The sequence below is a fragment of the Athene noctua genome, chromosome 7, assembly GCF_965140245.1.
Source record: "Athene noctua chromosome 7, bAthNoc1.hap1.1, whole genome shotgun sequence".
NCBI classification, from domain to species: domain Eukaryota; kingdom Metazoa; phylum Chordata; class Aves; order Strigiformes; family Strigidae; genus Athene; species Athene noctua.
Window position 1 is genome coordinate 23,568,999 of NC_134043.1, and position 27,893 is coordinate 23,596,891.

The 27,893-nt window shown below is 34.9% G+C and overlaps 1 protein-coding gene across 8 annotated transcripts in view; it reads right to left on the reverse strand.

The window, feature by feature from the left end:
• Positions 1–272: 272 nt before the first annotated feature.
• The window catches only part of LOC141962544 (neurabin-1-like), a 104,290-nt gene continuing 76,669 nt past the window's right edge, over positions 273–27,893 (reverse strand). For 4 of the 8 annotated variants that reach the window (XM_074910831.1, XM_074910829.1, XM_074910828.1 and 1 more), the window contains exons 5-19: positions 27,489–27,593; positions 27,194–27,314; positions 26,548–26,691; positions 24,669–24,722; positions 22,728–22,957; positions 20,997–21,093; positions 20,727–20,916; positions 19,772–19,923; positions 18,601–18,934; positions 15,709–15,793; positions 14,598–14,663; positions 13,839–14,034; positions 8,024–8,140; positions 3,042–3,230; positions 273–1,683 (exon numbers count right to left, since the gene is read on the reverse strand). In XM_074910831.1, coding sequence (XP_074766932.1) covers positions 1,516–1,683; positions 3,042–3,230; positions 8,024–8,140; positions 13,839–14,034; positions 14,598–14,663; positions 15,709–15,793; positions 18,601–18,934; positions 19,772–19,923; positions 20,727–20,916; positions 20,997–21,093; positions 22,728–22,957; positions 24,669–24,722; positions 26,548–26,691; positions 27,194–27,314; positions 27,489–27,593 — 2,248 coding nt within the window. In that variant the 3' untranslated portion in view covers positions 273–1,515. Of the gene's footprint in view, positions 1,684–3,041; positions 3,231–8,023; positions 8,141–13,838; positions 14,035–14,597; positions 14,664–15,708; positions 15,794–18,600; positions 18,935–19,771; positions 19,924–20,726; positions 20,917–20,996; positions 21,094–22,727; positions 22,958–24,668; positions 24,723–26,547; positions 26,692–27,193; positions 27,315–27,488; positions 27,594–27,893 lie in introns of those variants that run through there. The other 4 variants (XM_074910834.1, XM_074910836.1, XM_074910835.1 and 1 more) reach the window with 4 other exon arrangements.

A 27,893-nucleotide genomic window follows, 5' to 3' on the forward strand; every position in this document is an offset into this window, starting at 1 on the left:
TAAGGCAGCATTCCTTTCTGGCTCAAGGACTGTAAGTTTGGCGTACAAACTCAAAGATACTGGAAACAAAGTAAATAGGTTAAATCTTGACCAGAGAATTGTTTCTTAATGCACAAAAGTGAAAATGGAACGTCTTTTTAAAAGTAATTCTTACCAAGATTTTCAGATTTTGTTTATTTTGGAAATGCATAGAGTGCAGAAGCATTTCCACACAGTTCTTTTGCTGAAATTTGTGATAACATTTATACAAGAAAAACCGACTATGAAACAGCAACAGTGAAGTTCTTTCATTTAATTAAAATGAAAAACAGTTCATAGATTTAAAGGAGAACTTGGTCCACATAAGTGAGTTATGTAAGTTTTGTTCTAGTGCATTCTATGCTGAAATTCATATTTGAACTAGTCTATGTCTCTGGAATAATCTAATTAAAGGAAGTACTGTTGCAGAATCTCTAGAAAATAGTATGTAAATATACAAAACACCAATTCATGTTCAAAACTATTCTGAGAATCAAATCCTCCTTTAAAGAAAGAGAAATAATCTGTAGTCTACAATCGAACATTCAAATACAATGCAGAAACCCAGTGCTTCAGTGATAATTTTTCCTACAATTTTCCCTCAGTATTTTAAGTTTGAAAAACAGTATAGTTTAAAATTAGCAAATATATAAATTTGGTCCGCAAAAATCTTGTAGCAGGTAGAAAAGAGAAATACATGTATTGCAAATTGATCTTATTCATAGCATAAATCTATAAAACTATGTATTATTTTAGGAAAAATAGGTTAAAAAAGATCTTATTTATAGGTTTAAACCTTGTCCCAACACCATACGGGTAGTGTACAGAAAACTTATTATGCTTAGTATATGTAGTTCGTGGAAACTACTTAATATTTCTTGTTATTCTCTCAGTAAATTGCAACACAGAATTCAGAAACAATGTGCTACTACAGTGAACTTTGAATGAAAAACCCAGAAATACAAGAATTTAAACAAAATAATCCATAAATTTGAAATACATGCTTTCTGTTTAAATTAATTTGACATTACTGTTTTCTTAATTTTTACTATACATCTTTAGTGGCAACAGATAAACAGACTGTCACAGACTGAATTTGTTGGCAGGATTTTCCTATTGTCCCTCTATCAGATTCAACTCTATCAAATGCTGGTTGACTAATATTGGAATGATTTTTAATACTGCATTCTACTTTTCACAAAATCAATTTCAATGAAGAGGGCATATGAGGTCTTAAAAGCACAAATATCACTTAAGGCAGAAAGTTAAATTATTGTCTATTAGTACAGGCAGAGTCAACTAGGAATAAAAATAGTGAAAACATTATTTCTTTTTATTGGGTTGTAATTGGGAGGGACCATAATTAAAAAGTAAAAAAACCACCTACCATGTTAAACTGTTGCACTTTCCCTCCTCCCTCAATTGTACAATTATATACAAATCTGCTGAACTTCCTCAGGATGAAGCAAGTCTGCGCTACAACAAAACAGGGTCACTTTAGCAGCTTGATTCAAGAGTGGCTACCACTCTGCCAGTCTTGCGAACTTCTCTCTCCTTCTTTTGAACCTTTTCCTTCTGCTTTTCCAGTTTTTCTTGTGTTTTTCTAATATCCTTAATTTTTTTCTTTATTGTTGATCGGTCATTTTGACTGGAAACTCCCAAAGCCTTTGGGGGCGGGGAAAGGAAGAAAAGAAAAAGCCTCATGATTAATTTTTCCTACAGAACTCAACAGTGCTTGCGCATGAACAGTTTAAAAAAGCGTTAATCACTTTGCTGCATGATAGTCTGTTTATTTGATAAACTTAAGTCCTCAAGAGCATTGTAAATTATTATCTGGGTAACAAGGTAAGGAAACAAGGGCTTACTCTTGTTCAGTTGTGCGGTAACAGCTTCTTGTTGCTTTTATAAACACGTAGACAAGCGAGAATTTCCAGAAAATAGCATAATAAGTAGTAGTCTCAAAATATTTTCTAGCTCATTTTATACAAGAGGAATTTATATTCAGTAACTAGTCTTTAATTTTTAACATTAAGGACTTTAGAACGTACTACTAGAAAGTCTATTAAGTAAAAGGTACACTTCGATTTTCGATCAGTAGGTGGCAGTACCCGATGCGAAGTTACAGACGGCACTCGCTCACACTCTATGGAACTCTGAATGGCACTGGGTGTAAACTAAGCTTTAAGTATCAACATCCAATGTTCCCCAAATAGACAGGCATTTGACAGATGCTTAACAGGTACTTCCTCTGTGTCCAAGGAAATATTTGGCAAAATACAGGACGTTTAGTGTTGCACATCTGTTCTAAAATGCAGGTACATTTTGGAGACTGAAGTTAAGACACTTTTTTTCCTCCCTAAAACACTCAAATCCTACTATTGATCGTTAATATTAATTTGCCTTATGTCAGAATAGACCAATGAACCTCATTTTAGTCACACATCGCCTGTGCAAAATATAGTCTGATAAGGACAACACCCCCCACCCCTGAAGAGTTTAATAGCACTATCAGGGACACATACATGCAGCTTCCAGAGGTGAAAAGGCTCAAAAGAAAAATGTAGAAGAGATTTTTTTTTTCAGCAGGAGTAAATCCCAAAAACATTTACAACATCACCAGATAAGATTTTAGCCTTCCCATTTGAAGAGGAGATGGGGAAGAAAGAGGTTTCTAAAACTGGATCCTGCAGTTCTATACATTTGAATTGGCTGGATCTTGTTTTGATATGACCTTATGATTGAGGATAGATGTATCAAGGCCCTTTGGGAAACTATGATTTTCTCAAGATGCAAACAAGGAAGAAATATTTGGTATTTTTCTGATTAAAACTGGCTTGTCTTTAATTGTTCAATCAATTACTAAATTCTCATCTAACTGTATAGTCTCCCAAGTATTTCAAAAGCAAAACTCTAGCCCTTAAAAAGTCACGAAAACAGGAGAATAGACTTTGTAGGTTAAAAATACTTCTAAATCAGCAGTGAAATTTATACAGTTACAAATCTATCCAGGGATATTCACATACCTTTAACTTCTCACTGTCGAGCTGCATTAACTGCTGTCCATCTATGTTCATAGCTGTGAACTCTGTAATATACTGCTCCATGTTCATTCCCATTAACCAGTGGCACACTTGCTGGGTGGTCCATTCAGAAATAGGTCTACTGTGCCATTGATTTTGCTTTCCTGTTGTTGTAAATTCATCATCTAATGCCTAACCAATTGAGAAAAGTCAGTGTAAGCCATGTTTTACTTGACTGTATATGTTGAATTCCAGTTGCCAACCAAGTTTGATTAATAAAATACATTTTTAAACATACTCTAGCTCCAAAAGGATTTAAGTTCTTGAGATCACAGTTTACAGTCAGTTTGCCTAACAGTTTGCTATAAACAAAGAGACACTACAACATTCAACACAAAGTCAGAAATAGAGAACATAAATGGTTTTCTCTAAGAAATAATATAGCAAAGCATTCACTTAAATTTGATGTATGCTAACAATGAACAAGCTTCCCCAGTCAGTTAAGGTAGCACAGTCCTAATCTTAGATACTGCCTTACACAACATTAAGAATAATCAAATCGCTCTTCAACTGTATTACTGATTATTGTTAAGTAAAGGAAATTCAGAATAAAAGTAATTTTAGTAGTCAGTAAATCTGGTGACTGTTCCAGGTACAGTTTTACTAAATTTGGTGCATTTTTAAAAAGAGTACTGTTTATTCTTTCATCTAATGCCATCAAATCAACATTTTAAAGGGTCTGCCTAGTAGAAGACCATTTCAGAAGAGCTTGTAGCCTTCCACTGAAAATACCCTTTGCCTGCTCACAGAGCTTTTGAAGCTCCCTGCTTCAATTTCAGTTAGCTTTGAGGGGGGAAAGGTAGTGCTGTATGTCCTGAAGCGCTCTATTACTTCATCACAAAAAAAGCTACATAAAACAGAACTCAACGTCTGTACAGAAATTCTAGTGATGTACTTGAATCTGTAACATCAGAGTTACCAGAAGTTTCATTAACTATCCAAAATGATCTCTCACTAGCTCCTGATTGAGTGCATTAGACTTGTGGACTTCTCCATGAGGCAGCTTCCACTACTTATCAAAGACATTTGCAAAACAGTGAAAAGTATGCCCATTTTTTCCAGCGAGCCATGTATGTGTCATTTGTGAACAGAAAACATGGAAATAAGCATCTTTCTCCTGATGGATTTGATACATGACCCTGTAAGTTTCAGGTGAACAACTACAGATCCCAACCAGAGTGATCTCACAAAAATCCAAATCCCTTGATGGAAAATTTGGGAGAGTTGATTAAGTGTAACAAAGTAATTCTGGCTATCGCAAGTGACAGACAGTGAGACATAGGCCTGTCATACAATCTGGTCATGCAGTAAACTGGAACTGAGAGTGCAACATGGAACACACATCTGAGGTGAAACAAATACAATTTTAAATTCTCAGAGGACTACATACAATTAGAAATGGTTTTCTTTCCCTGGTCTGTGAAACAAATCACAGTGGTTACATTAGGAGGTAGTGCAGATAAATAAGAAAAAGTTTGTAGAACAGAACAGTTTGTGGTGAGGTCCTAAAATCCATACTGCAAGCATTTCAAAGGATTTTCAGTGGGAATGTACCAGGAATATACCTGATTTGATTTCCAAGATAAATCAAGGTAAGGCAAGTGGGGACAATCAGGAGATTTACTTCAAAAATTAACTTGTAATACAAATTAAAATGCTTACATAGATATAACAAGTGTAAACTCATCCACCTTCCTGATGTGCAAAAGAACAATTTTTGTAAAACAACAACCAAGGGCTCTAGAAGAGGTTTTGCTTGAAGTGCTCTGTAAAGCACCTGTATCCAGACAACTGGGGCCCAGAGAGTTTTCTGTCCAAGCCATATCAAGCTTGAGATGCTTTGTACAGAGAAAGAAGATTCATTTTATAAATTACTAAAGGAATTTTTAAATGCCCATTTATTTTAAATCATTTCAGGTAACTGCACTCCTCAACCTGATACTGTAATACAAAATATATATTGGTAACTTTGTATTTTGTCTCATACTAGCAAGTGTTCATGTATAATACACAAAAAAAGGGGAAACTTTTTGCATTTCAAGTTTGACCTGTATCCCAGAGTTGTGTGTGGCCTAGCAGCAGCAAGAAATACTGAAATATATATTGTGACTTTTTTAAAAAAAAAAAAAAATATATATATACACATACACTTTTATCCTCTGGGGGTGTGTGTGTGTATCTCTATATATCTCCTTTACACTGAGCAATCTGTAAAAAGTTTTATTCCAGTTGGAACTCACTCACTAGTTTTATTTAATCTGCACTAGCCATGCAAGAACTTTGCTTCTGTAATTTCAAAAGTATAAGTACTTGAAGAAAGTGTACTTCTGTCAAACAAAGAGCCCTAGATTCAGTCATTTTGCCAGGGGAATGCAGTTCTCTGACATAATCTCAGGGGCTCTCCGCAGCAGTTCCTCCAAGCAGCACAGATTAGAGTAGCTAAGAGACTGTACCTCAGAGTTGTCCTCCAGACTGAGCTACTAATTCCAGTCTAGGCTTTCAGCATTATCAGCTGCTAACAAACTCCTCTTACTTTATATTAGTAAAGACACAACCTAAAACCAGAAGGTATTGTACCAAAAACTGAATCTGTATTAAAACACTTAGACATCATCTCCTCACAGAAGTGAAAAGGAAGATATTTAATCCTGTATAATTTGAATTTTTCAATACTACACAAGGGAAAAGCACATCTAACTTTTTTTCAGCATATGAATATAAAAGTCAAAAGTGTATAATAATAATATGAAGAGCAATGATTTTTGAGTAATGCTTATTGGTCATCAAATAACACCTCTGTATAATTTTTTTCCCCAATTGTTCACTGTCCTTCCAGAGGCAGGAGGACCGTCCCAAGCTGTCTGTACATCAGTTACAGTCACCAAAACAGCCAACACACACACAAAAGATCAGCTGCAAATTCAGAAAGCAGAACTAAAACTACTTATAAGGTATGGAAGCATGAGAAAATCATGTGCTCCTGCATAAAAACATGAGTAATTCAGAAAGCAAGTACAGAAATACTGAAGGCTCTAAAGATAAAAATACAGAACCCAAGAAAACAATGGCATCACACCATTTAACAGACTAAAAACTTTAGAAGGGTAGGAGGGATTACTAGCTAGCTTAGTAACTAACTGTGAGTGGAGGTGCCTTTGCTGTAACTAGCTGGCTGCTAACACCTAACTCTCACCACACAGTCACTTCCCCAAACTGCCTGTGAGTACCTGTGCAGCAGAGGCAGACTCTTCAGTGCTGCTCCTGTCTAGATTTCTAAGAGGTGTTTCCATCTCCTGTCTACTAACAATTCCAGGGTTAACAGGGCAGCATACAGTAGCCTGTTCCTCTGAAAGCAGGGATTGTTACACTGGCTAGCATGATCCCTATTGTATATTTATGAACCCATCTGAACAACAAGCACCAGGTAGAAATTCTACTTGTGAAGACCTTAAGGATTTGAAATATCCAAAATTGCTGTAAGAATGGTTACTTATTTTTTTCCTAGACTTCAATGTACTGTATTACTAATTAAAAAAAAAACAAGAGCAAAACTACCTATTTTTCTTCACACATACTGCTCTACAAAAGAGAAACCAGCTCTAAGTGTATTTATCCTCAGAACAAACCCTGATAGTCAATGTAATTACTCAAAATGTACAAACAACTTTTATTGGCTATGTGCATAAGCAACATATGAACTAGAGAGAATGCTAGAATCAGACTCATCTATAACAAAAAAAGAGGCTTAAATCATGACTTTACACAAGCACAATTGGTAACAGACAACTTTTGTTTGAGTTTTAAAACCAGAAGTTTACTGAAAGTTGTAACACTTATCAAAGAACAGTATTCAAGAAGATATTTAGTTTTGTTAAAATCTTATGATTTATACTGCTTGAAAGTTCTAGAAACATTCCATTCCTGAACCATTTCATGCAAAAAAGTGCAGGGAGCACTTGCAATGATAAATATTAACTGGAGTTCCTCTGGTTTTCATTAGATCTATGACTGTCACCTCTGATAAAAATCTGCAAGAAATTAATCCATTACTGAAACCTGTAAGCTAGTTATACAATTTTTGATTTCATATTTATAACATTGTTTGTAAGATTGTTCTGACTTTCTACATAATACTGGAATATTTGAAGATTTCACCAAAGCCTGGTTTAAGATAGCTAATAACCAACCCCCACATTCATGAACCATCATTTAATTTTTTTCTTCAAACATTATCACTACCATTTTGCCAAGCTCTCTAATTCAATTCTGGAAGATGACTGTGTACAGCTTTTAATGACTTCTCCTAGTCTATAAAGGATTTAATTTATAAAGATGACCATCAGTCAAACACCGAATGAGACAGTATCTCAGAATGTTACCAAAATGTTGACTTCAGGTTTCAGCTGTGGCCAAAGAAGTTAGTTCTCCAGGGGAATGAACACCGATTTTCAGGTATCTGGTTTCTACCTATGTATCAGAACCAGTATATTCTGGTTTGTTTAGTTGTTATGTTTTTTCTCCTCTTTTTCCTGTTGTTTGTTTTTATTTAGAGGAAGTATTATGGTAAAACAAACCTGCACAAATGTGAAGGCAAGGTCAAAAAAGTTGCAGTTTTCATTCACCCAGGAAATTGCTTTAAATTAGTGGAACAGAAGGGTGTTATATTTAAAAATTAAAACCTGCAATTTGATTAGAAAGAGTTCATTCTAATTTTTATAACTAGGATCAGTACAGAAAGGCTGATATACCATCTACTAGTCCATGTCCTTAGTTCAGTAAGGGCTTACGATTCTTTACAGTGCTCTTCAACATTCAAATATGGAAACAGCCATCTAGTTTCACATCACACAAATCTGTTTCTATTAAACATGCTGTAGTGTGAACAACAACATCAACAAGACACATATACACACTTTGAAACTCACCTCATTTGAAGAGAAGGTTAAAGTGTGTGAACGACCTGACAGATTTGGTTCAGTCACTAACCCTGAAAGTTCACAACTTGGCTTGCTATGGTATGTATCATCTATGACAATTCTACTCTGCAAACAAGTGGAAATAACGTTTTATTAACTCACTCCTTGGAAAAGCAGGTCATAAGGAGACATTCTAGTAATTTTGATTTTTGGTAAAAAAAATACTATGACTCAGTTATCTTTAGATCACATATGAAATGCACTCACTACATCAAGCATCTAACTTGTTTTTGTTAAACTTCTGAATTCAAAAACAAAGTAACAAATTTAAAGCAACATCCCCAGTAAGAGTACCTTGTGTGGACAGTCATAACTTGAAATAGTGTTAAAGTACACAAGGAAATACATGTGGTTACTTTTTCAGCAAGCATACCCCACTTGGGAAGAAGCAATTTAAGATTTATTTGGAGGAATTATTCATACTGAGTTTGTATTCAACTGAAAACTACACAAGCACTATGAATGTGCTTTAGAAAGTGCTGTTCTGTTGGTGAAATAAAAATCAGCCCTAATTGTTTATGGTCATTAAGATTCTCATGGTCCAGAAGTGCCCCCATAACTTACGAGTTACTGAAATTGAGAACTAGGTTTAGACTTCATAGTTGCCCACTACTGAACCACTGAAGTCGACAGTGAAACAAATAGGCTGTCTTTGCCTGACATACATCAAGAATCGCAATAGCAAGCAGCTGTTGACAGCTTGCAGATCAAGGTTTAAATTAGTTCATGAATAGAGCATATAGACCTTGCCTTAGGACAAGGTCTCCCAGAACTTTAAATTCTGATTTAAGATACTGTATTGTGTTGCTGTTCATTTTAACAGCTCTGATGAGGGTGTTGAAACACTGGAACAGGTTACCTAGAGAGGTGGTAGATGCCCCATCCCTGGAAACTTTCAAGGTCAGATTGGACAGGGCTCTGAGCAACCTAGTCTAGTGGAAGGTGTCCCTGCTCACTGGAGGTGGGCTGGACTAGATGACCTTTAGAGGTCCCTTCCAACCCAAACTATTCTGTGATTCTGTGATTCAATTTTGAGGTGGCTGCATTTGAGGCACAGGTATCTGAAAATTACCTTGATGTGAAAAATACCACATATCTTTAGAAGAATTTTTATAATAAGTGGACTGTTATCAAGGTTATCTTCTTTATAACTAAAGTACCAAATAGTGTAAAAACATTATAACAAAGCCAAACATTTTAGATGTTAAACAACTACTTGGATGTCTTTACAAAAAATGGTTTAACACTAAATCTACAGTAATTAAGCAGTTTGACATTGTGAATAAATTACTTTAAAAATAGAAAATTTTTCTTAAAGATTTGGACAAATATATTCTTTTAATAAATTAACAAATTATTATAACTATTAATTTTTTTTAAAAAGTATCAAATTAAAATTCAGGTTAGAAATATGACCAATGTAAGAACTATCATATTGAAAGAGTACAAAATCTTCATAGCATTTACTGTTTACATTCAGTTATTACACTTAATCTGTGTTTTAAGGAAGGTTTTGGATCTGCATGCCTGCCTTAGCATCTAAAAGCAGCAGGATCTAGGTTCAAATCAGACAGCAGTCAGTACCCATACAACCTCAGGCAGGTTACCTGAGCAGTGTGTGACTCAAGCTGAGGACCATGAGAAAATCGGATGCTACACCTCAAAACTTCACAGCAGATTTGATAAGAAAGTCCTTCTAAAGAAAAGTAATGCATGTGTTTCCCAGAATATTTTCCAATTTGATTATCTCCATTTCCAACTCAGATCCTGACCTCTATGCTATTTTTCTTTAGTGAGAAATAATTCTGCCAAAAGCATGCCTCCTACTTTTGACTTCCTAAAATTTCTCAGTACTACTCTGTTGCCTACAAAAACAGTAAGCAATTATTTACCATAATTTTCTCTAATTTTCTGTAAGTCTCTAATCAACTAATTATACTTCATAAGGATACCATACTATATCCCTATATGCATAAATAATCTGAGATACTAAATTAAGCTGACATTAAAGACATTTTTCGTCAATAACTTCTTCTATAAGAGAACTATGTTTTTGCAGTTGTCTTCATTGAGCACTTTTGTAATTTGTGTTCTGATTTCAGTTTAACATAAACTCTAAATTTTCTATATCATTCTATTTTTGTTTTAGGGGCATATACTTGATCTTTGCCCTCCCTTTTACCCTAAATTACTGATATGTATTTCCAGTCTTTAAAAAAAAAAAAAAAGGAAAAAAGTAAAGAAAACAAAGGAAACAAGGAAAAAATGCCACCACCACAACCCAACACACAAAAAAACCTACAAATCACAAGTTTTCCTGCTACCTTTTCACAACCTTTTCATGGAGTATGGTACTGTCCACGACTGAAAAATGGTGTTCTATTTACCACGTAGATTATTTGATTGATTACTATATTTTAGGAACTTCTTAGACTTTTAGATACAAAAAGTATTACCAGAAACAACAGAATACTTAGTCCATCAACCTATTTTCAAATTAATTTCAACCCAAACTGAAAAATTTATTTAGGAGCTTTTGTTTTAGCCATCCTCAATTCACTCCTCCTACCTCTGCAGAGTAGTTGAGAAAAATTCAAAAACAAAATTGTACAAGAAAAAGAGAGGATGATATTTGAGCAAAATATTTAATGAGACCTTAGAAAAAATATTAAGAAAACCTGGCCAAAAGTAAAGCATCTCAGCACTAGTTGTAATGTTTTCTCCTCCCCTGCTCCTATTTGGTTTAAAGTAGTAGTAACTTAATTTTAAGGATTTAGAGCCAGTTGCAAAGATTTTTGATTCTCTAAGAGCACAGAGTTTGGATAGAAGGTATTTTATAAATATGCTTCCTAAAATTTAAGATACTAGGATATAAATAGTTTAAACCACAGTGTTCTTCCTTGCAATGAAAATGAAACACTGCGTACAAGCTTACAGAAGCTAAATAATGCTCTGGAAAAATAATTAATATGAACAGTATATATATGTTTGTATTGTATCAGAGAATGGGACTAAATCAAGGGGCAGATTATGTAAAGGGACTAATTTAAGAACTGTGTAATTTCAAAATCTCATATGGCTAACCAGGCTGCAAATACTCAGATCACAGGATTTTAGTTTATGTGTTTCTAGTTTTCACAAGCAACAAGAAGTTGATTAATTTCTTTGTTTAAGACTAACTTCAGTATCACTTTAAGAAAACAAAATCTTTCTAGGCACAGCAATTTTAAGAGGCAAATATTGCAGAAACGGAAAATACTTATAATTACATTCCTTACACCATCAACATTAAAACACAACTACAGAAATTAAGTGAAAGACTCAGTACAACAGTTAGGTATTTTTACACGACAAAGTTCTTATTTTAGGGTTTCTACTTTTGCCTGCTCTTTAAGAATTGCTTTCATGTGATCATATGGGATACTACAGATGTAAAAGCAATAAATAGTATGGAATTAACATCAACAAAAAGGAGTATTCTTTCCTTAAATTCTGGGAAGATGATTTTGTCCCTGCTGTTATGTTGTTTTAGTTACAAGACTCACTGCTGAGTGGTCAAGCACATTTTTCTCAGTTTTAGTGAGGTTTACCAGTGAAAGCCTTGTTACTGTAGTGCAAACTTAATGATCAGCTGCCGGTTAAGATCTAGAAAGATCAGTCATCCCAAGCAGTAGCAACTGTCTTACCATCTTCATAAAAGACACCAAACGTTGCAAAGTAAAAACAGCCTGACTTTGGAGAGGCTGAGTATGATTTTAAGATCAATTAATATATGAGAATCTGTTCTTTAACAGGGTCAGCTTTCTATCATTTTACAAAGCAGGAATACAGCTGAGGACTTGTATATTCTTCCAGCTGCTGGTTTGCAACTGGCACTAAGGAAAAGAAAAGAGCAGCAAGCAGCAATTACATACTGGAGCATGAGAAGGAGACCAAAAAAATAAAGCAGTAGACAAGAAGCCAGCTGGAAGGTTAAAGTGATGATCAACTTGGAGAAAGTATAAGATGATGAGAAGAAAAGGCTATTATTTCAGGACAACGTGGAAAGAGAAAAAGCACCCAATTTGGTAAGATCTACACCTTTCTCACTGCCAAAAAAGTGTATATATAAAACACCATGCAGGGGTGCTTAAGCACATTATGGGTGCCTACAGTAGAAATGCAGCACTGGGACTTTTAATATGCTCAGAAAAATTATCTGGATAAGACAGAAGGAGGAATGAAATGGGGATGAATGGGTTCTTCTGAACCAATGACTTTGAAAGCTAAACCACTGAATGTTTGTTAATACAGAAAGCATCTCTTGATAGCTTTCCTACAGCCTATTAAGAGATCAACCATGCACTCCTATTTAAGCAAAAACTGTACTAGACTGTATGTATATCCCCTCCAACATGGATCTTTCAGTCCCAGGATCCTTGAGTTATTTACAGAAAAATCTGTTGGCCACTGCAGGCTTCAAGAGAAACAAACTATGGAGGAGCTGTAAATATACAAGACTGACACACACTGGATAGTATCCTGTGAAATGTTGTTCTACTTCAGAGATTAAAAAGTTCCTATTCCTTTTAAGTTGTTATAGGTGGTTTTAGAACCATACAATACCCTACTTTTTTTTTTTTTTTTTTTTTTTTTTTACAAATTATGTATGCAGACAGTGTGACTTCACAGTCCCTGTGACAGCAGTAAGCTAAGAAAACAGAAGGTAATTTAAAAAAAATAAAAAAAATCTATAACAGCATTTTAGTGCAATCAGCATCTGGAAACATGGAAAGACAACTTGTTATCTGCCATCTATGCAAAATATCAGTGACTTGATGGACTACAACCAAGCCAGTTTCTCTTCCAGATCTGTAACTCATTTCTCTCTAATAACACAGAGGAAAACAGTAAATGGTATTTTTGACAATCACTTAACAAAGAACCTGAAACTCAAGAATAAGCCTAGTTTATGAGGTTACTCAAATAGCTACAATTTTGAATCTTACAGAATCCCAAGGAAACCAGAATAAAGGTAAGTTAATATGATTGTTACTAACAATCTTACATTGAAGTAGGTTTTAACAAAGTATTTGGACAGCACACACCTTAAACTTCTTTTTACAGCCATTTCTTTCAAATAGTTTAACTGTAAAAACAGTAACTTTATGGTTACAGACTGAACTGTGTAGCCTCACTCTTGAGTCTGGTTAAAAGGCCTTAGAACATTATCAGTTACTCAGAAGCAGTTTCCTAGAAGAAACTGTGTTATACAGATGTATCTCTTGGATTTCAATACTAAATTTGTTAATGAAAACCAAGATACAATCTTCATCCACCTGTATGGATCCACCTCTACATACCAGTATGTTAAGAACTGGTTGGCCAACTGCCTGGGAAGCTGACCTCTTATTTATGTACACTTCCTCTAAGTATTAGACTGCATTAGGGAAACGGATTTGGCTTTTAAAACTATACTATCCTAAAGCTAGTGCTACTTTTAATATTACAAACCAGTGAAAAAACATACCCTATGATTGTTCCTTAGATGCTACTTCAGCCTGAACAGCCTTCACTGATGGTTCAACTGAACAGGAGGGAATGGGAACACTCACATGGTTTCTGCTTGTGAGGGCTGTAAAGTCTCAAACTTCTGCAGCAATGTTTGTAAGAGGTGTTGTGGTCAAGGACTAAGTCATCAAGCTTCCACATACTAAACACTGATGTTTTTACTTTATCAAGATGCAATGCTTAAATATTCAAAGCACAAATTAGTCATCTTTACCTTGCTTCTGTTCTTCTCTTGACCATGTTCACAACTGTCTTGCCCGCTCTGGGTAACATGCAGACTGCTACTAGAAATCTGAGGCTCTTTGTGGCTGTCTCCAAACCAAGAGAAAGGCATGCAAGTAGGAACAGGGGAATCTGAATCTGATGCAGACAGATTGTTGCCAGAGTCATCCAACAGTTCTCGGGAACCTCTGAAATAAGATTAAATTCTGTTTAAGCAACAGCAGCAAAAAACCCCACCCTGCCCCCCAAACACACAATCCCCCCACAAAACAACAAACTCAAAACACACACCACTCCTATTCACCTGTTTCACAGCAAAATTGGTATTTAAAATGAAAGTGATACTTGCCTTTAAATATCCATGCAAAAGAATTTGAGTTATTGAACACAAATTTAGAATTTTTGCAGTATTTCACATAACCATTTAATAATTTCAAATAATTTGCTAATTTACTCAACATTCATCTTCCTAAGCAAAATATAGTTTTTATATTTAAGATATGGTACAACATGTTAAACTTATGAACCATTAAAAAATGTAACTCTACTATCTCTTCTATATTATGCATTTTTCTTATTTCATGAGATTAATATAATGATGTGAAGATAAGCTTCTAATCTTCACAGAATTTTGCCACTGTTATACCTGAATGTACTTTAAGGTCAAAGAGTAATGATAGTTTTAAAGAAATTCTTAGGTTAAAAATTTTAGGAATGCAGCATGTATGTATTAAACAAACAAAATGACTACCTGCTATCCAGAGAACCTCTTAGATTTTCTTGTTTCTTGCCCTTGCCACCAGATTTCCGTAATCCACTGAAGTAAAAAAACACCATTTTCATAAAGCATTTACAATTACACAGTGCAACTTTTTTTTTTAATCACCAAACTAGTTTTTACACCAATTTCAACAGTTACAAAAAGCCACATTTATGTTGTTACACAGAATGTGATTTTGCAGATCATACATACAATCAACAGGTACTGTCATTTTATTTAAGAACCCTGACAGAATTATGAATGTACCTTTTTCAAAGACCACATATAATCAGTATAAACACAGAAAATGCCCAAAGAAACTTAGCATGTAGTGGATACAACCAAGAAGAACAACACAATTTTATTGCTATATAAATGCTCACATGCAATGCAGAGTAACTTGAACTAAGTCACTAACTACATTCTCCGTGTGTCAAATAAGTTATCATTTTTACGTTATATATTATGGTTTACTTGTTGCCGTACCAGTATGAGTCTCTGATGTTAGCTGGCTTCAACAAGCTTTAAACCTGGCTCCAAAGGAACAAGGCTTATTGCAAAATGTATCAACTCTTCTCCCAGACCCCCAGACTTCAGTTACCACACTGCATTTCCAGATAATATGCAGCTTGCACTTTTTTTTTTTTTATGCCTGTTCACAATCTCATCTAAATGAAATTCAGAAATCCACTCATCGCTGCTGCCCGCTTCCAAGGAACAGTTCAGCAGCTACTATAGCGAAACCCTATGTAACGACACCTCTACTGCAGAGGGAATTAAGGCAAGACGTATCTAATTTTAGACTGTAACACCAGCAGAACATAACATTAGAGTCTAGGGTCCAACAATATTTTGGCATAAAACTATGCACGGATTTGCAATTTAATTCATAGATAAACCATGTATTCAGATAATTTCTCAGAGTTCTTCAGTTTTTATTTGAGAGAAAGAAGTACAGATAAATAAAATCAAAATGTGGTAGAAACATGAAGTAGCATTACTGGATTTCCTCAACATTTTTTTTTTATTTAGAGAACATAATAGTCTCCAAAAGTAACAGTGAAAATCGTTTATTTCCAAGTGAACACAAATAAAGTCTTACCCAAAATCTGGAAATCTCCTTCTGGACTTTCCTGATGTTCCTTCACTTGTTTCTACTGTCTTGTCTTCATTTTTCTTTTCTTCTGCTTTTCATTGAGGAGTGAAAAATAAAGTTGTTATTATAAAAATACTTGCAAGTTTCAAGCACTTATGATGATGCTTGTAAGTAAGAAAGATACTAAGACCTGAGTAACAGTGTAAAAATTCACATTTACACATGACAATACTAGCTGAAAATACTTCAAACATTCAATGTAAGTTATTCTCTATGGCATCTTCTCATCATTCTGGCTGTGCTGTACCATTGAAAAATGGCAACAGAACAGTTACTTATGACTGATCACAAATACTGCTTTTGATAAAACAGTAATTCTATACTGTCTACAGGAAGAATAAAACCACACTATTTGGCTTCAATGAATTAAAAACAAAAGATAGTTTAAGTTAGGTTTAGAAAAAAGTACCTCCTCCTTTTGCAAAATGTCAACTTCAAAATACATCAACTAGATAACCAGTATAAGATGCTTTTATATAATTATATAAAAACTCACTTTTACACCAACAGCTGAGCAAGTACAGGATTTAATCATCCTTTATAACAGTTAAAGTATTGTAAGATACCCCTTTTGCATTTTTTCTGGTTCAGTAATTAGTCCAGGCTAGCTACTTTGAACATGGGCTGTGTATGCAAGCTGCTAGCTCCAGAAAGTGTGCCTAACCAACATGATAGGCAGTACCTGGAGAGCAGACAGATCTTAACAAGTTGAGTGACTACCCTAAAGAAATAATTCGAACTTTGAAGCTCCAAGACCATGGCGTTTTCAAAACTGCAACACAACCTGCTAGGATCCAATTTTTCACCAGAGGGAGCATGTTCAATTCCAACTGCACAATTACTGAGTGAAATCAAGTGACAGACTTAAACGTTTAACACACTACCTCTTCCCAATAGATTGTGGCAGATTACTGCAAATCCTGAACATACTTCCTTTAAAATTCTCAGGCTATCAGACTATTTTTTAAAATAACTAAAACATGTTTTGTATTGCAAATCAGGTGTTTCATAACTAAGCTGGCTATGAAAGAGATGCAGCCTGCTTTTTGTGAGGCAAAGTAGGTTTTAAGATCTGCCTCAAGACAACTCCTGACATGAAGTAATGTACACAGATTGCTTGAAGGATTAGAAAAAAACAAAAGTCATGTTTTCTGCACAAAACTGAGGACAACTCCCCACCACCCCTTCAGCTAATAATGCTTCCTGAAACATATAATGGTTATCTCAAAGTTTACATAATAAACAGTCAGGGGATTTTCTTTTTTTTTTTTTCCCCCATATCTGATCAGTAGTTTCTGATCAACATCAGGACTTTATCTAATTAGTTAACCACTCCTTCTAAACATGTAACGTCCAATCAATTATAACTACCAGTTAAACTGGTTATTTTTGCTGTCAACTTAAATACAAAACCAGAAGAATTAATTTTGATATCAACATTTGTTTACACCCCTCTCTCCAGAGGTAATATTTTAAGAAGAGAGGTAATTTCTAAAATGCAGTACAAGTTAAAATACAGACCGATACATGAATGGATGGGAGGGTAATAGAAAGGATTCTTTCAACGAAGTAATAAATAGACATTTAAATACGGTTAGAAAGCAACAATCTTGTACTTAGTGTCATTTTGCCTACAAAGGTTCAGCTTTCAATACTAATCCTCATCTTTGATGTACTGCATTAATTAGCTCTTCCAGTGACTGCCAGTTTTAAGAAAATGTTTGCAATGCTTCAGCAGTCACAAAAAAAAAAAATGCAAAAAAGAAAGCAACATCACTTTTACATTAGGTACTTTTTTTCATAAGATTTTTTTTGCAAAAACGAACAAACGAACCAAACAGAAGCTGGAGTAGAGATTATTTTTGTTTAAGACTCTATAGAAACACACAGAATGAGGAGAATATAAAAAAAAAAATCCTGTTTTCAGGGTATTAAAAGTTTTGTCCAAGCTGTATGGAAAGGACAGCAAGTATAATCTGCCTTCATATATTGTGCTAGCTGACTAAAGAAAATATGAAGCGTTTAAAATATTTTATCTGATCCCTTTTTCAACTATTCCTTAGAAAAAAAGCCAAATACTTCTATCAAATAATGATTAGTGGTGATTAGGCTGATTAGAATACCTACAATCTTCTCCTAGTGAGAAACAGTCTAAAAGGACCAAAACATTTAAGATCCCTATCTTGTTTAAAGACCTGGATAACACCTTGAAGCACAAAGCCAACACTGAATTTTCCCCTGGAAATTGGGAAATCAGTCAAATTTATTCTTCACTACACTGCCACTTATGAGGCTACTGTTTTGCAGAAATGCATTAGGATCTTTACTGATTATCCAGTCAATGACTTGACTCCCCTCAAGCTTATGTCAAGGCAACCATTTAGATTCTCCAAATTTACAGGTTTGAGCTTTTACCAAACTGTCTTAGACCTATTCCTTTCTCTAACTGTTTAACTGAAACAGCATCTATTTTGCAGGCACCTTTTAGATTCTTGGCACTATAAATTATTTTAGAACTGTTGAGTTTTTGTAAAAAACTGGTAACTAACTTGCTGCAGATGAAGGAATTAGAAGATAGATGAGCATATTTCAGAACATACAACTGTTTTAATTGTATCAAAATCTTTCAGTTAAGTAAAAATAGAATACAATGAACTTGCATACATTTTGCTAACTTCAAACTTTCCTGAAGAGTTAACAAGTGGTTTTAGAACATGTAATTAGTTTTGTAGTCAATTTTCCCTCAGCGTAGTTTATTGTTCAATGTTCATTTATATCTAGAATCTGTAATACTTTAATCCCAAAGGATTAAAATAATAATAAATCCTTAAGTCTTACCCTTGGCCTCTTTCCCTTTCACTTTTGCTTCTCTTTGCTTAACAATCTTGGGATACCCTTGAGGAGAATTTGGAGCCATCTCTTCAGGAGGAGGTGAACAAGTGGTGGTTGTGCTATTTTCATTGTTTGGTTTGTGTGCTGGAGAAGAGTGTGTGGAAGCTGAAGGACTTGACTCTAGAGGACTTTCTGTGCTTTCTGTTTGTTCAGGCTTTTCGCTCTTTCGATCAATGTCATCCAGGCGCGGGAGAGTTAATTTTTCACTTGTTTCCAAGGTCTTGGTTAGGTACACAGTGGAAAGTTCTCTGTTGAGAACAGTATCTTCTGAATCCTCATCCTTCAACAAATTCAAAATTTATTTTATCATATGCACAACATATAATCGTTTACTATCTGATCTTTTACCAGGATGTAAGGATATGCTATGCTACACCCAAGCTCCCTCAATTCAGAAATTTTTAACTTAATCACTTACAATTTACATCACATGAAGCTGGTTTTAGAGGATTTCTGTTACTTAGCCCTACAGACATCTTTCTGCACATCTCAAAGCATCTTCCTCTAGCCCCGCCAGAAATATTCCAGTACATCTTGGCCGTTCCAATTCAATGCAATCACTTTTCAGTCTAACTGAAGTAGTCCAGTCTTCCCCCTCGATGACAGGTGGTCTCATATACCAACTAGATACACCTTAATTCTTTAACTGTTTTCCAGAAATGTGCTAGAACATTTTACTTGTACACCTTTTGTGGACTTAAATGATTATTTATGGAATAATGAAGCATTTCAGAAGCATTCAGTTTTTGAAGAAATTTGATAACTAACCAGTTTCAGATAAAGGAATTGTAAGATAAACATATTTCACAACATACCACTGTCGCTATATCAAAATCTTTCAGTAAGCAGAAGTAGAATACAACATGCAATACATCATGCAGTACAATACAACTTGCATACTTCTTTACTAACTTAATTAACTGTGCCACAAAGAATATGTCAGAGATCACGTATGTGGTATGAACCTGAACAGGGTTTTTCACTTGATACAGCATAAAAATATGATGCTTTGGCACAGTCTGAATGCAGCATGGACAACACTTACAATTACAAATACAGATTAAACTAAACATACATTCAGGCTCCTGAATGCATGATTATCTATAAATATTGGTACCTGTAGATTTGCAGTCTGTTGTCCAGCCCCAAGCGATTCTTTCAGCTTTGATCGAGAAGGTGGCTGGCGTTTTACTTTCAGAGCAAGCTGAGCTTTTGCTTTGTGGGCACTGGTATCTAATCTGGGAGTATCCCCAACAAATGCATCAAAATCTGCAACAAATATGTACTACTTTAAAAAAAAAACACAACCAAAACCAAACAACAAAACCACCAAAACCTGGTAGGCAAGTTCTCCAACCCACTGTCCAGAAAAACATTCAGAAGTTAAATACTATTTTATGTAATACAACAATATTTTAACATAATATGATTGCAATTTCTAATAATTTAAAAGAGATTTCTATCCAATTTCTTTAATTTAAAAAAAATGAATCCATCAGGACGTAGTTCTATTATGGCTTGAAAACTGAATTTCATTCTGAAACAGATGAGAATTTGTGCCCAAAATGTACTTTCCTAACCTTGTTCTTTAGGATTAAAAGTCTTTACAAAGTACACAAGCATCTACCAAATCTTTTTAAAATATGCTTCACCTTTGAGTCACCATCTGATATTGTATAACATACTGGGCATAAAATTACATGATCAAAAAAAACCCCAACAAAACAACCCAAAACCCACAGCAAGTTTTAGTGTAAATCATAGCTTCAAAACCAATGCGATTTTAACTGATATAGCTCAGTGGTTTAGTCCCACTAATAGAGAATCCGAGGAACAGTGCAGAAGATCTCCCTCTATTTACCTCTTTCCCCCAGCATTTAAGAAATACATTACTACAATACTGGAAATGCTGGGAGATTTAAAACAAAAATATCCATGCTGGTTCAGGTCAAACATTTACCCAGTCAGTAGGAAATAGCAAACACTTAACTTCTTTTAACAACAAAATACCACTACACTACTACCTCCTAATTTTTGTTAAATGCAAATCAAAGATCCTACCATCTACTTACCAGAAATCAACATATCTGAAGAATTTAGTCTTTCTTCTATTGATTCTGTTTCTTTTTCATTTTCTTCTCTTATCTTTGACTGTTCACTATATTGGCCTGGACTTTGACAGCCATCTTCCAATAAGCTGCCACCTCCAAACACATATGGTATTCTCTCATATACTTTTAATTTACTTTCAAGCTCTGAAATCTGCAAGAATTAAATTTCAGAAGTAAGATACAACTCTCCAAGAATATAGAAGTTTATTCCAAAATATAATACTGCTTTACTTTTTCCTGATATATTTTCAGCTGTTCTGCATATTTCTGGTCTCTCTCTTCAAGCAGCCTTGAATGATCCTCTTCTTTTTTCATAAATTCTATTTCTCTGGTGAAAGAAATATATACATATATATGAAACAGTCATATATAGAAATGTAGAAAAATAGATGAAATATACACAGATGCATTTAGTAAAAAGCATTCTGTTAGGAAACATTGAAAAAATCAGTCTGTAAGGTATAGCTGATTCATTAATCTTGTAACCTCACAAAATGACCTATGTATTTGTGATGCTTCTACTGTCTTCAAAAGAAAATACATATGACACTATAATTTACTCTAGGCTGAAAAAGGATGTGTTGGTACACTTTTTCTACAAAGTTACAACCATCTCTCTACTTTTAAAAGTGTCAAGTTGCATATGTTTAAAGCGTGAAATGTCTGCATGACTCCAATCATTATATCTTATTCTCTTCCACAAAGATACCCGCACACACAGTATTTTCTTTCCAAAAGCTATGGTAAAATTCTCTGTAGGAAAATAAATTGTATATCAAGTTTCTACTTGGTTCATCCTACAGAAATTGCAATGGCTTTTACAAAAAAACCCCAGTGATTATAAGAAAGAAACAAAAATAAAAGCTGCTTTTTCCGGAAAGTCAGATGTAATAACATACAAAACCAGAACATAAGCGTAGATCATCTACGCAAAATGCGAAAGCTTCAGGGACAGTCAATGGAGTAATGGGAATTGACAAATGGCAAGGAAATGGGAACTAGCACGTGAGCAGTCAACGTGCTTTTGAACTTCCATGCAGATACACTTGGGAGGAGAGAGGAACAGAGACTTTTAAAAAGCTCACCAAACAGCACAGAAATGCACTGTGAAAAGTAACATTTCTGGATGTGGACTACAGAGCAGAAGATCATGCAAACTGCCTTTAAAAGTAAATAGCAAGTGGAAAAACTGGGGACAATATGCTTACAGTAACTATCAAAAGCAACAGTTGTGTTCTGTATTATCAAGACACTTCAAGTATTTTGCAATCTCGTTTAGCTAAGAGAAAAGAAGGTAGAACAAATAGACATAACGGCATGACAACAGCATTCCAGTCTTACACAGGTGTATCTAATAAGCAACATTACTAAAAACCCCAAATCTGTTAACAGATTGCAGATACTGGTTTTATGCTGTCATTTTGATGGACTAGATGCATATCCCAGACTCTTAATTTTTCTCAGAATTCCTTTTACTCCCCCTACAAAATATAACTCCTAACTCAGACTGAATGACATGTATCTGGCTCTTACAATAAGATATCCTTTGATGCCTACCCTATCTGGAACATTTAAGTTGGTCACAGCTAGAAGGTTTTTCATAAACAGAAAAAGGTATTGCCAAATACTTCATGCCGAATTTCAAGTAGTCCTTCCAAAAGTACAGATGCATTACAGTTTCTCAACTAATTTGTTTTTAAAATTTTTATTGAAATGTCAAATTATTTTTCCTAAGCTTAGAATCAAAATCAGCAGCAAAATCTTTGGGGAACTTTTCCAGAAACTAGTGACTTTAAGGTATGGAAGAATTTAGCATGTATAGCCCACTGCTTCCCTAAACTCTGACAAATGAAAAGAAAGTGTGTTAAGCAAATCCTAATACTAGGTATTGCTGTCACTTTTTCCCATAATGTACAAAACATACAAGCAAGAAATAGAGACCTGGTATTCTGGGGTACTTACTTTTGTTGGTAATCTTTAAGCAATTTCTTGGCCTTGCTGTATTTCTTTTCAAGGGCATCACATTGTTCTTGAGTTTCTTTAAGATGCTCATTTACTGTTTTGCACAGACTCTGTGCTTCTAACCAATAGGTCTCTAACTTCTTAATTTTCTCTTTGCTTTCGTCTAAATTTTGCTGAAGCTGGGCTCGATTCAGTTTCCATTCATTTTTTTCTGCTTCAACAACTTTTAACTGAAAAGATTAATATTTAAGAAATTAATCTAAACTAAAAGATGAAATAAAAAACCAGTTGTTTATACACATTTAAGTCAAGAATATCTAATATCAATTAAATACTTACCAGTAACATTAAAACAAGACACTGAACTTTTAAAGAAATTGTAACAACTCTCCCAATCCTTGCTAATCCAAGAAAGTTTAGAGTTCAAACCCGAGAGTCTTTTGCTACTTCCTCATTACTACTGCTTCTTTTTAAAGACATAAAATGAAAACACCTTTATTATTAGCTTATGTTGACTTGTTCAAGATCTCACCATCTCTTAATACATCTGGAGAGGCCTATTTTGATTAATTTCAAAGGCAACTGGTGATAGAGTAGCTTAACCTGTATAAGACAAGCTCCCTGCCCTACTGCTTTCTTACCAACAGCTTTCTGAAAAAAGCTAATGAGACCAATTGACCTTCCCTGATACTTTATAAGACATTGGTCTTCCTAATAAATGATGAAATACCCATGGTTCACTTTCCTAAGGCTAATGTATAAAGACACCAAACATTTTCTTAACAAAGGAAAGGGATGGGGCCGCTTCAGCTTGACCGAAGCCACGTTATAAAAGGGAATGTTAACAGGTGAAGTTCTCCAGGCCTTGGAGGAGTGAGCAGGCAGGATATAGCTTAGTTTGCCCATGCCTCCTCTGGGGACACCATTTACAATGAGAAAATCACTGCTTTTAAAACCAGTTAAGATCACCTGCTAATGGAACAGAGATGTTGAAAGGACCAAGAATTTCTTGAATTAAAAATGGGGCAGTAAGTTGTGCTAATACCAACATCTTTAATATTAGCATTTTATTAATCCAGTTGGGCCAAATTTCAATAATACTACAAGGAGCAGGAACACTGTCAGAAATCAAATCAGAACTATCATAACAACATGAAGCAGCTTGGGCTGCCTTGTCTTTCTACACTTCCCCTCCACACTTGCTAACTGCACCCAGCAGTGTGCTGCAACTTGTCCTAGGGTACACATTTCTCGGCAAGGCAACACAGAAGAGCAATGGGATAAAAAGCTGTTCACCTACAACAAACATTTTCAGAAAAAGGCCATGCACAGATCTCCAATAATGGAAAAAGCAGCAAAAAGAACAAGAAACCCTTCTGCAGAGAAAGCAGAGGTGCTGAACCAGTCCTCACCAAAAAGAAAAAAAGCTGGAAAAAGCTCTCTCTCTAGTGCAGTCAGAATTTTGAGGAGGGAAAGAGGGGAAACCAGGTAACACAAATAACTTTCTGGTAACAGAAAGTCAGCCAAATCTATAATGAAATAAGACAAGTTCTATCCACAGAAAATATTCTCATATTTGTTTGGGAGCGTGTTTCATACAGTACTTCCCTACATTCAGTTCTACTCTAAGCAGTAATACTGAAGCATTAATTTTATAATGGCACAGAGGGGATATTGCAGTTGGGTTTTTTTGTTTGGTAGGTTTGTTTTTTGTGGTTTTGTTTTTTGTGTGGTTTGTTTGGGGTTTTTTTTGTAATTTGAGCACAGCTCCCCAGTGTAGAAATGCCAGTCTAGCATAACACAGACTATGTAGAGCCTGAGGCCTAAAACTGATTGCTGCCTTCTGCATTCAGCCTATTCTTGGTAAAATTCACAGGTAGAAATAAAAACCCACAATAAACCAAACCCACCACCAAATAATAAGATTCTTTGATAACTTACTTTCTCCTTCAGTTGATTCACTTCAGCTGTTGTGACTGCATGTTTTAATTGTAGCTGAAAGAAACAAAAAATTGTGAGCACACAAAATGACACTTGAAATGCTAGATTTAAGTATTTGATCATGATTCCCTTCTCCCTCAAACCATTTTTATAGTAGCATAAAGTCAACTTATTTATCAATTAGTGAAGTGATCATGAGCTTTTCATTAAAAAAAAAAGTTGAACTCAAATTAAACCCAAAGAAAGTTCCATGGTATTCTATTTGCTACAAAAAATCAATTCATGATCATCTATAGTTAGAAGTCCCACATTGTTGCCTACACATTAAGAAAAGTGAGTACGTTAATATAGTGTTTCAGAGTTCCAGGAAAATGAAATGGCAGCAATGCATTTATGGTGACAACTGGTACAGAGAATCAAATACAGAATTAACAGTACTAAATATTTTTATTCATCAGCACTTGCAAATAAACATGCTGGCTTTGTTTTCAAGTAAAGCCTTGTACTTTACACCACAAATCTTCATAGGATTATTAGAAATGGATAAAGGCTACACCTAAGCCAAATGTAAAGATTATGGTTACCATGTCTTAAGAAAACAGCACACATATGTGTGCAAAAGCACTTTTTTTCTTAAACCACCATTAGTTGTTTCTTGTATCTCACTTTCCATCTGCAATCCAGGGGGGATTTGGGTTTTTTTTGGCAAGGCAGAGTGCACCAAACACACATTAAAACAAATTAATCCATGACTACCTTTTATTTAGATTATGTTAATAACAGCATAGCAATGATTCTAGCTGAGAATTGAATTGTATCCCAAGTAAATATAGCACTTCTGAAAAGATGCTGTAGCTTGCTGCTATGCTTCCTAACCCAGAAAAACTATAGACGTTCTCTAGTGATCAGCAGCCTGAAATTTCAACTTCCTCAAAAAGTCATCAATGTTATCAAGGGAGCAAATTTAAGGAGGTCTGCAAAATACTGCTCCTGACAAAAGTTTCCTTGCAGTATACTTTTCTTCTCCAAAGTGAAAATAACAGGGACTTAAACCCATCAAAGAAGCCCAGACCCCTAAGTGCCAAAGACTGTACTACTTAAATCCCCAACTAAGTTCCACAAATCTGAATAAAGCAAATATGGTCCTTTATAAAAACCTCGGGAAACTGGAATCCAACTTTCCAACTATGTTAAGTGGGGATTCAGTCTGGAACATCCTATGGGGTTTATAAATTCATTAGTTCCAAAAAATACACCATAAAAAAACCCCAGAAGGGATCACCTGAAAAAAACCTCCAAGTCAAAAACATGCCCATCTACAGAATCAAGTGCTATTATGTACACAGAGATTTCCCAGAAAACCTCAGGGACTAGAGCAAGAGATAAGATGCGTTTTTCTTGTCTTCCTGAAGAACACCTAACCACAACACCTGAGACCATTCAGAACAGGCATTCTTGTCACACCATGCTCTCTCTTCCCCCAAAGCTAAAGCTGTTATACTACGCAGCAAATAAATGTAAGGTCCAACGGGCCAAAGAAGAACTAAGAGAAGTATCATACCTATTTAATGTACTGTTCAGACATCACAACAAGGAGGGAGGTGGTATTGGGTTCTAATGTCTGTTTCCAAGGGCTTTTTAAAATTTAATTTAAATCAAAGGACCATTTAATATAAATATGTGTAAGGAAGCTGGGATTAGAAAATTGCAGAAGACCTACATTTCAAGGGACATTTACCAGAGAGATTTATTGGCAATGTTGGAAAAACAAACCCAAAACCACAAAGAGGGGGACATGAAGGAGATTATATCCAACTCTTACAAGGTTCCCATGCTCACCAGTGCATCATAAAGAATATTTAAGAAACTGCTACCACACCTCTTTAAATTTAAGAAGGGACTGTGCTGAATCCATATCCAGTGGTAAACAGATATCTTCATTTTCAGGAAGATCAAAAACTTCCACAGATTTTCCATGTAAGTGTGACTCATACGTATCGTCATCATCATCATAGTCATCATCCTGACAATATGGGAAAACCATGACATTCTGTAACACACACACTTTGCATTATGGTAGTAGCAACAAACAAAAGCACACAATCACGGAATCCAAACAGTTGCAAAACTTTTCTCAACAAACTACTATTCTTTTACTTTCTTATACCTATGGTAAGATTTAAAGATGACTTGCAAACACCTTCATCAAAGTTTCACAAATGAGAGCTAAGTAAGCCATGAACAAAACAATCACACACAACTGATGCTTAAAAAGTATCTTTTGGGTTATTGATAAACTGAAAGCATAGCAAGCAGTGATAATCATGTGCCTTGATAATAGCAATGTATGAAAGTTCTTATTTTCTGTTTTTAACAAGTTGCCTGTTTTATCCTTTTTTTGCTTTAAAAAAATTAATCAAATTTTAAAATTTATGTAATTCAGAAAACATTTATACCATTTGTAGAATTTACGCCATGTAGTGGTAATCAGATACTTTATAAAATATGTATATACGATTTCTTACCTGCTCTGTATCATCATGAACATAGTGCTGCTCATACAGACATCTCTCTTGCTCTAAGGTCTCACTAATGAGGCGGGCTACTTCACTCTGAGTCCCTGGCTTCTCTCTCCCAATCAGAAACCTGCAGAAGAAAAACAAATTACTTCACAGCAAAAAACCCAAGATATGCTTAAAGAAATTAGTTTGCCATACAGTTGCCTGCAACATCTTTGCAGAACTTTCAATTATGGCTTTGTATTCTCCATTAATGAAAAATAGCAAAAAGAAAGTACTATTTCATAGGAAACATACGTACCTCACTGTGCCTTTGGTGTTTTTTAATACAGTGGCTGCAAAGAACTGAGTAACTCCCACTAGACTTATGCCATCAACCTCAACAATCTGATCATTTACTTGAATTCTGCAAAACAAATAAATGCTTAGCTATCAGTTCAACAAAAGTATTTTGGCTTGACAGATTTTTGACATGACAAGCATCACTTAAAACTCACCAGTATTTATAATGAGAAATTCTGAGTCCCAAGAAATTCATTGCTTAGAAACAATCTCCTGATCCTCAGTTACTATGCAAATCAACAATTAAAACTTATGCAGTATTTGTCTTGATATTTGTTATACTATTTACACAGTGATTGGTTTCCTGGGGTGTCAAGACGATTTTGTGACACTTTTACACATGGGAACATGCTAATTTTTTCCC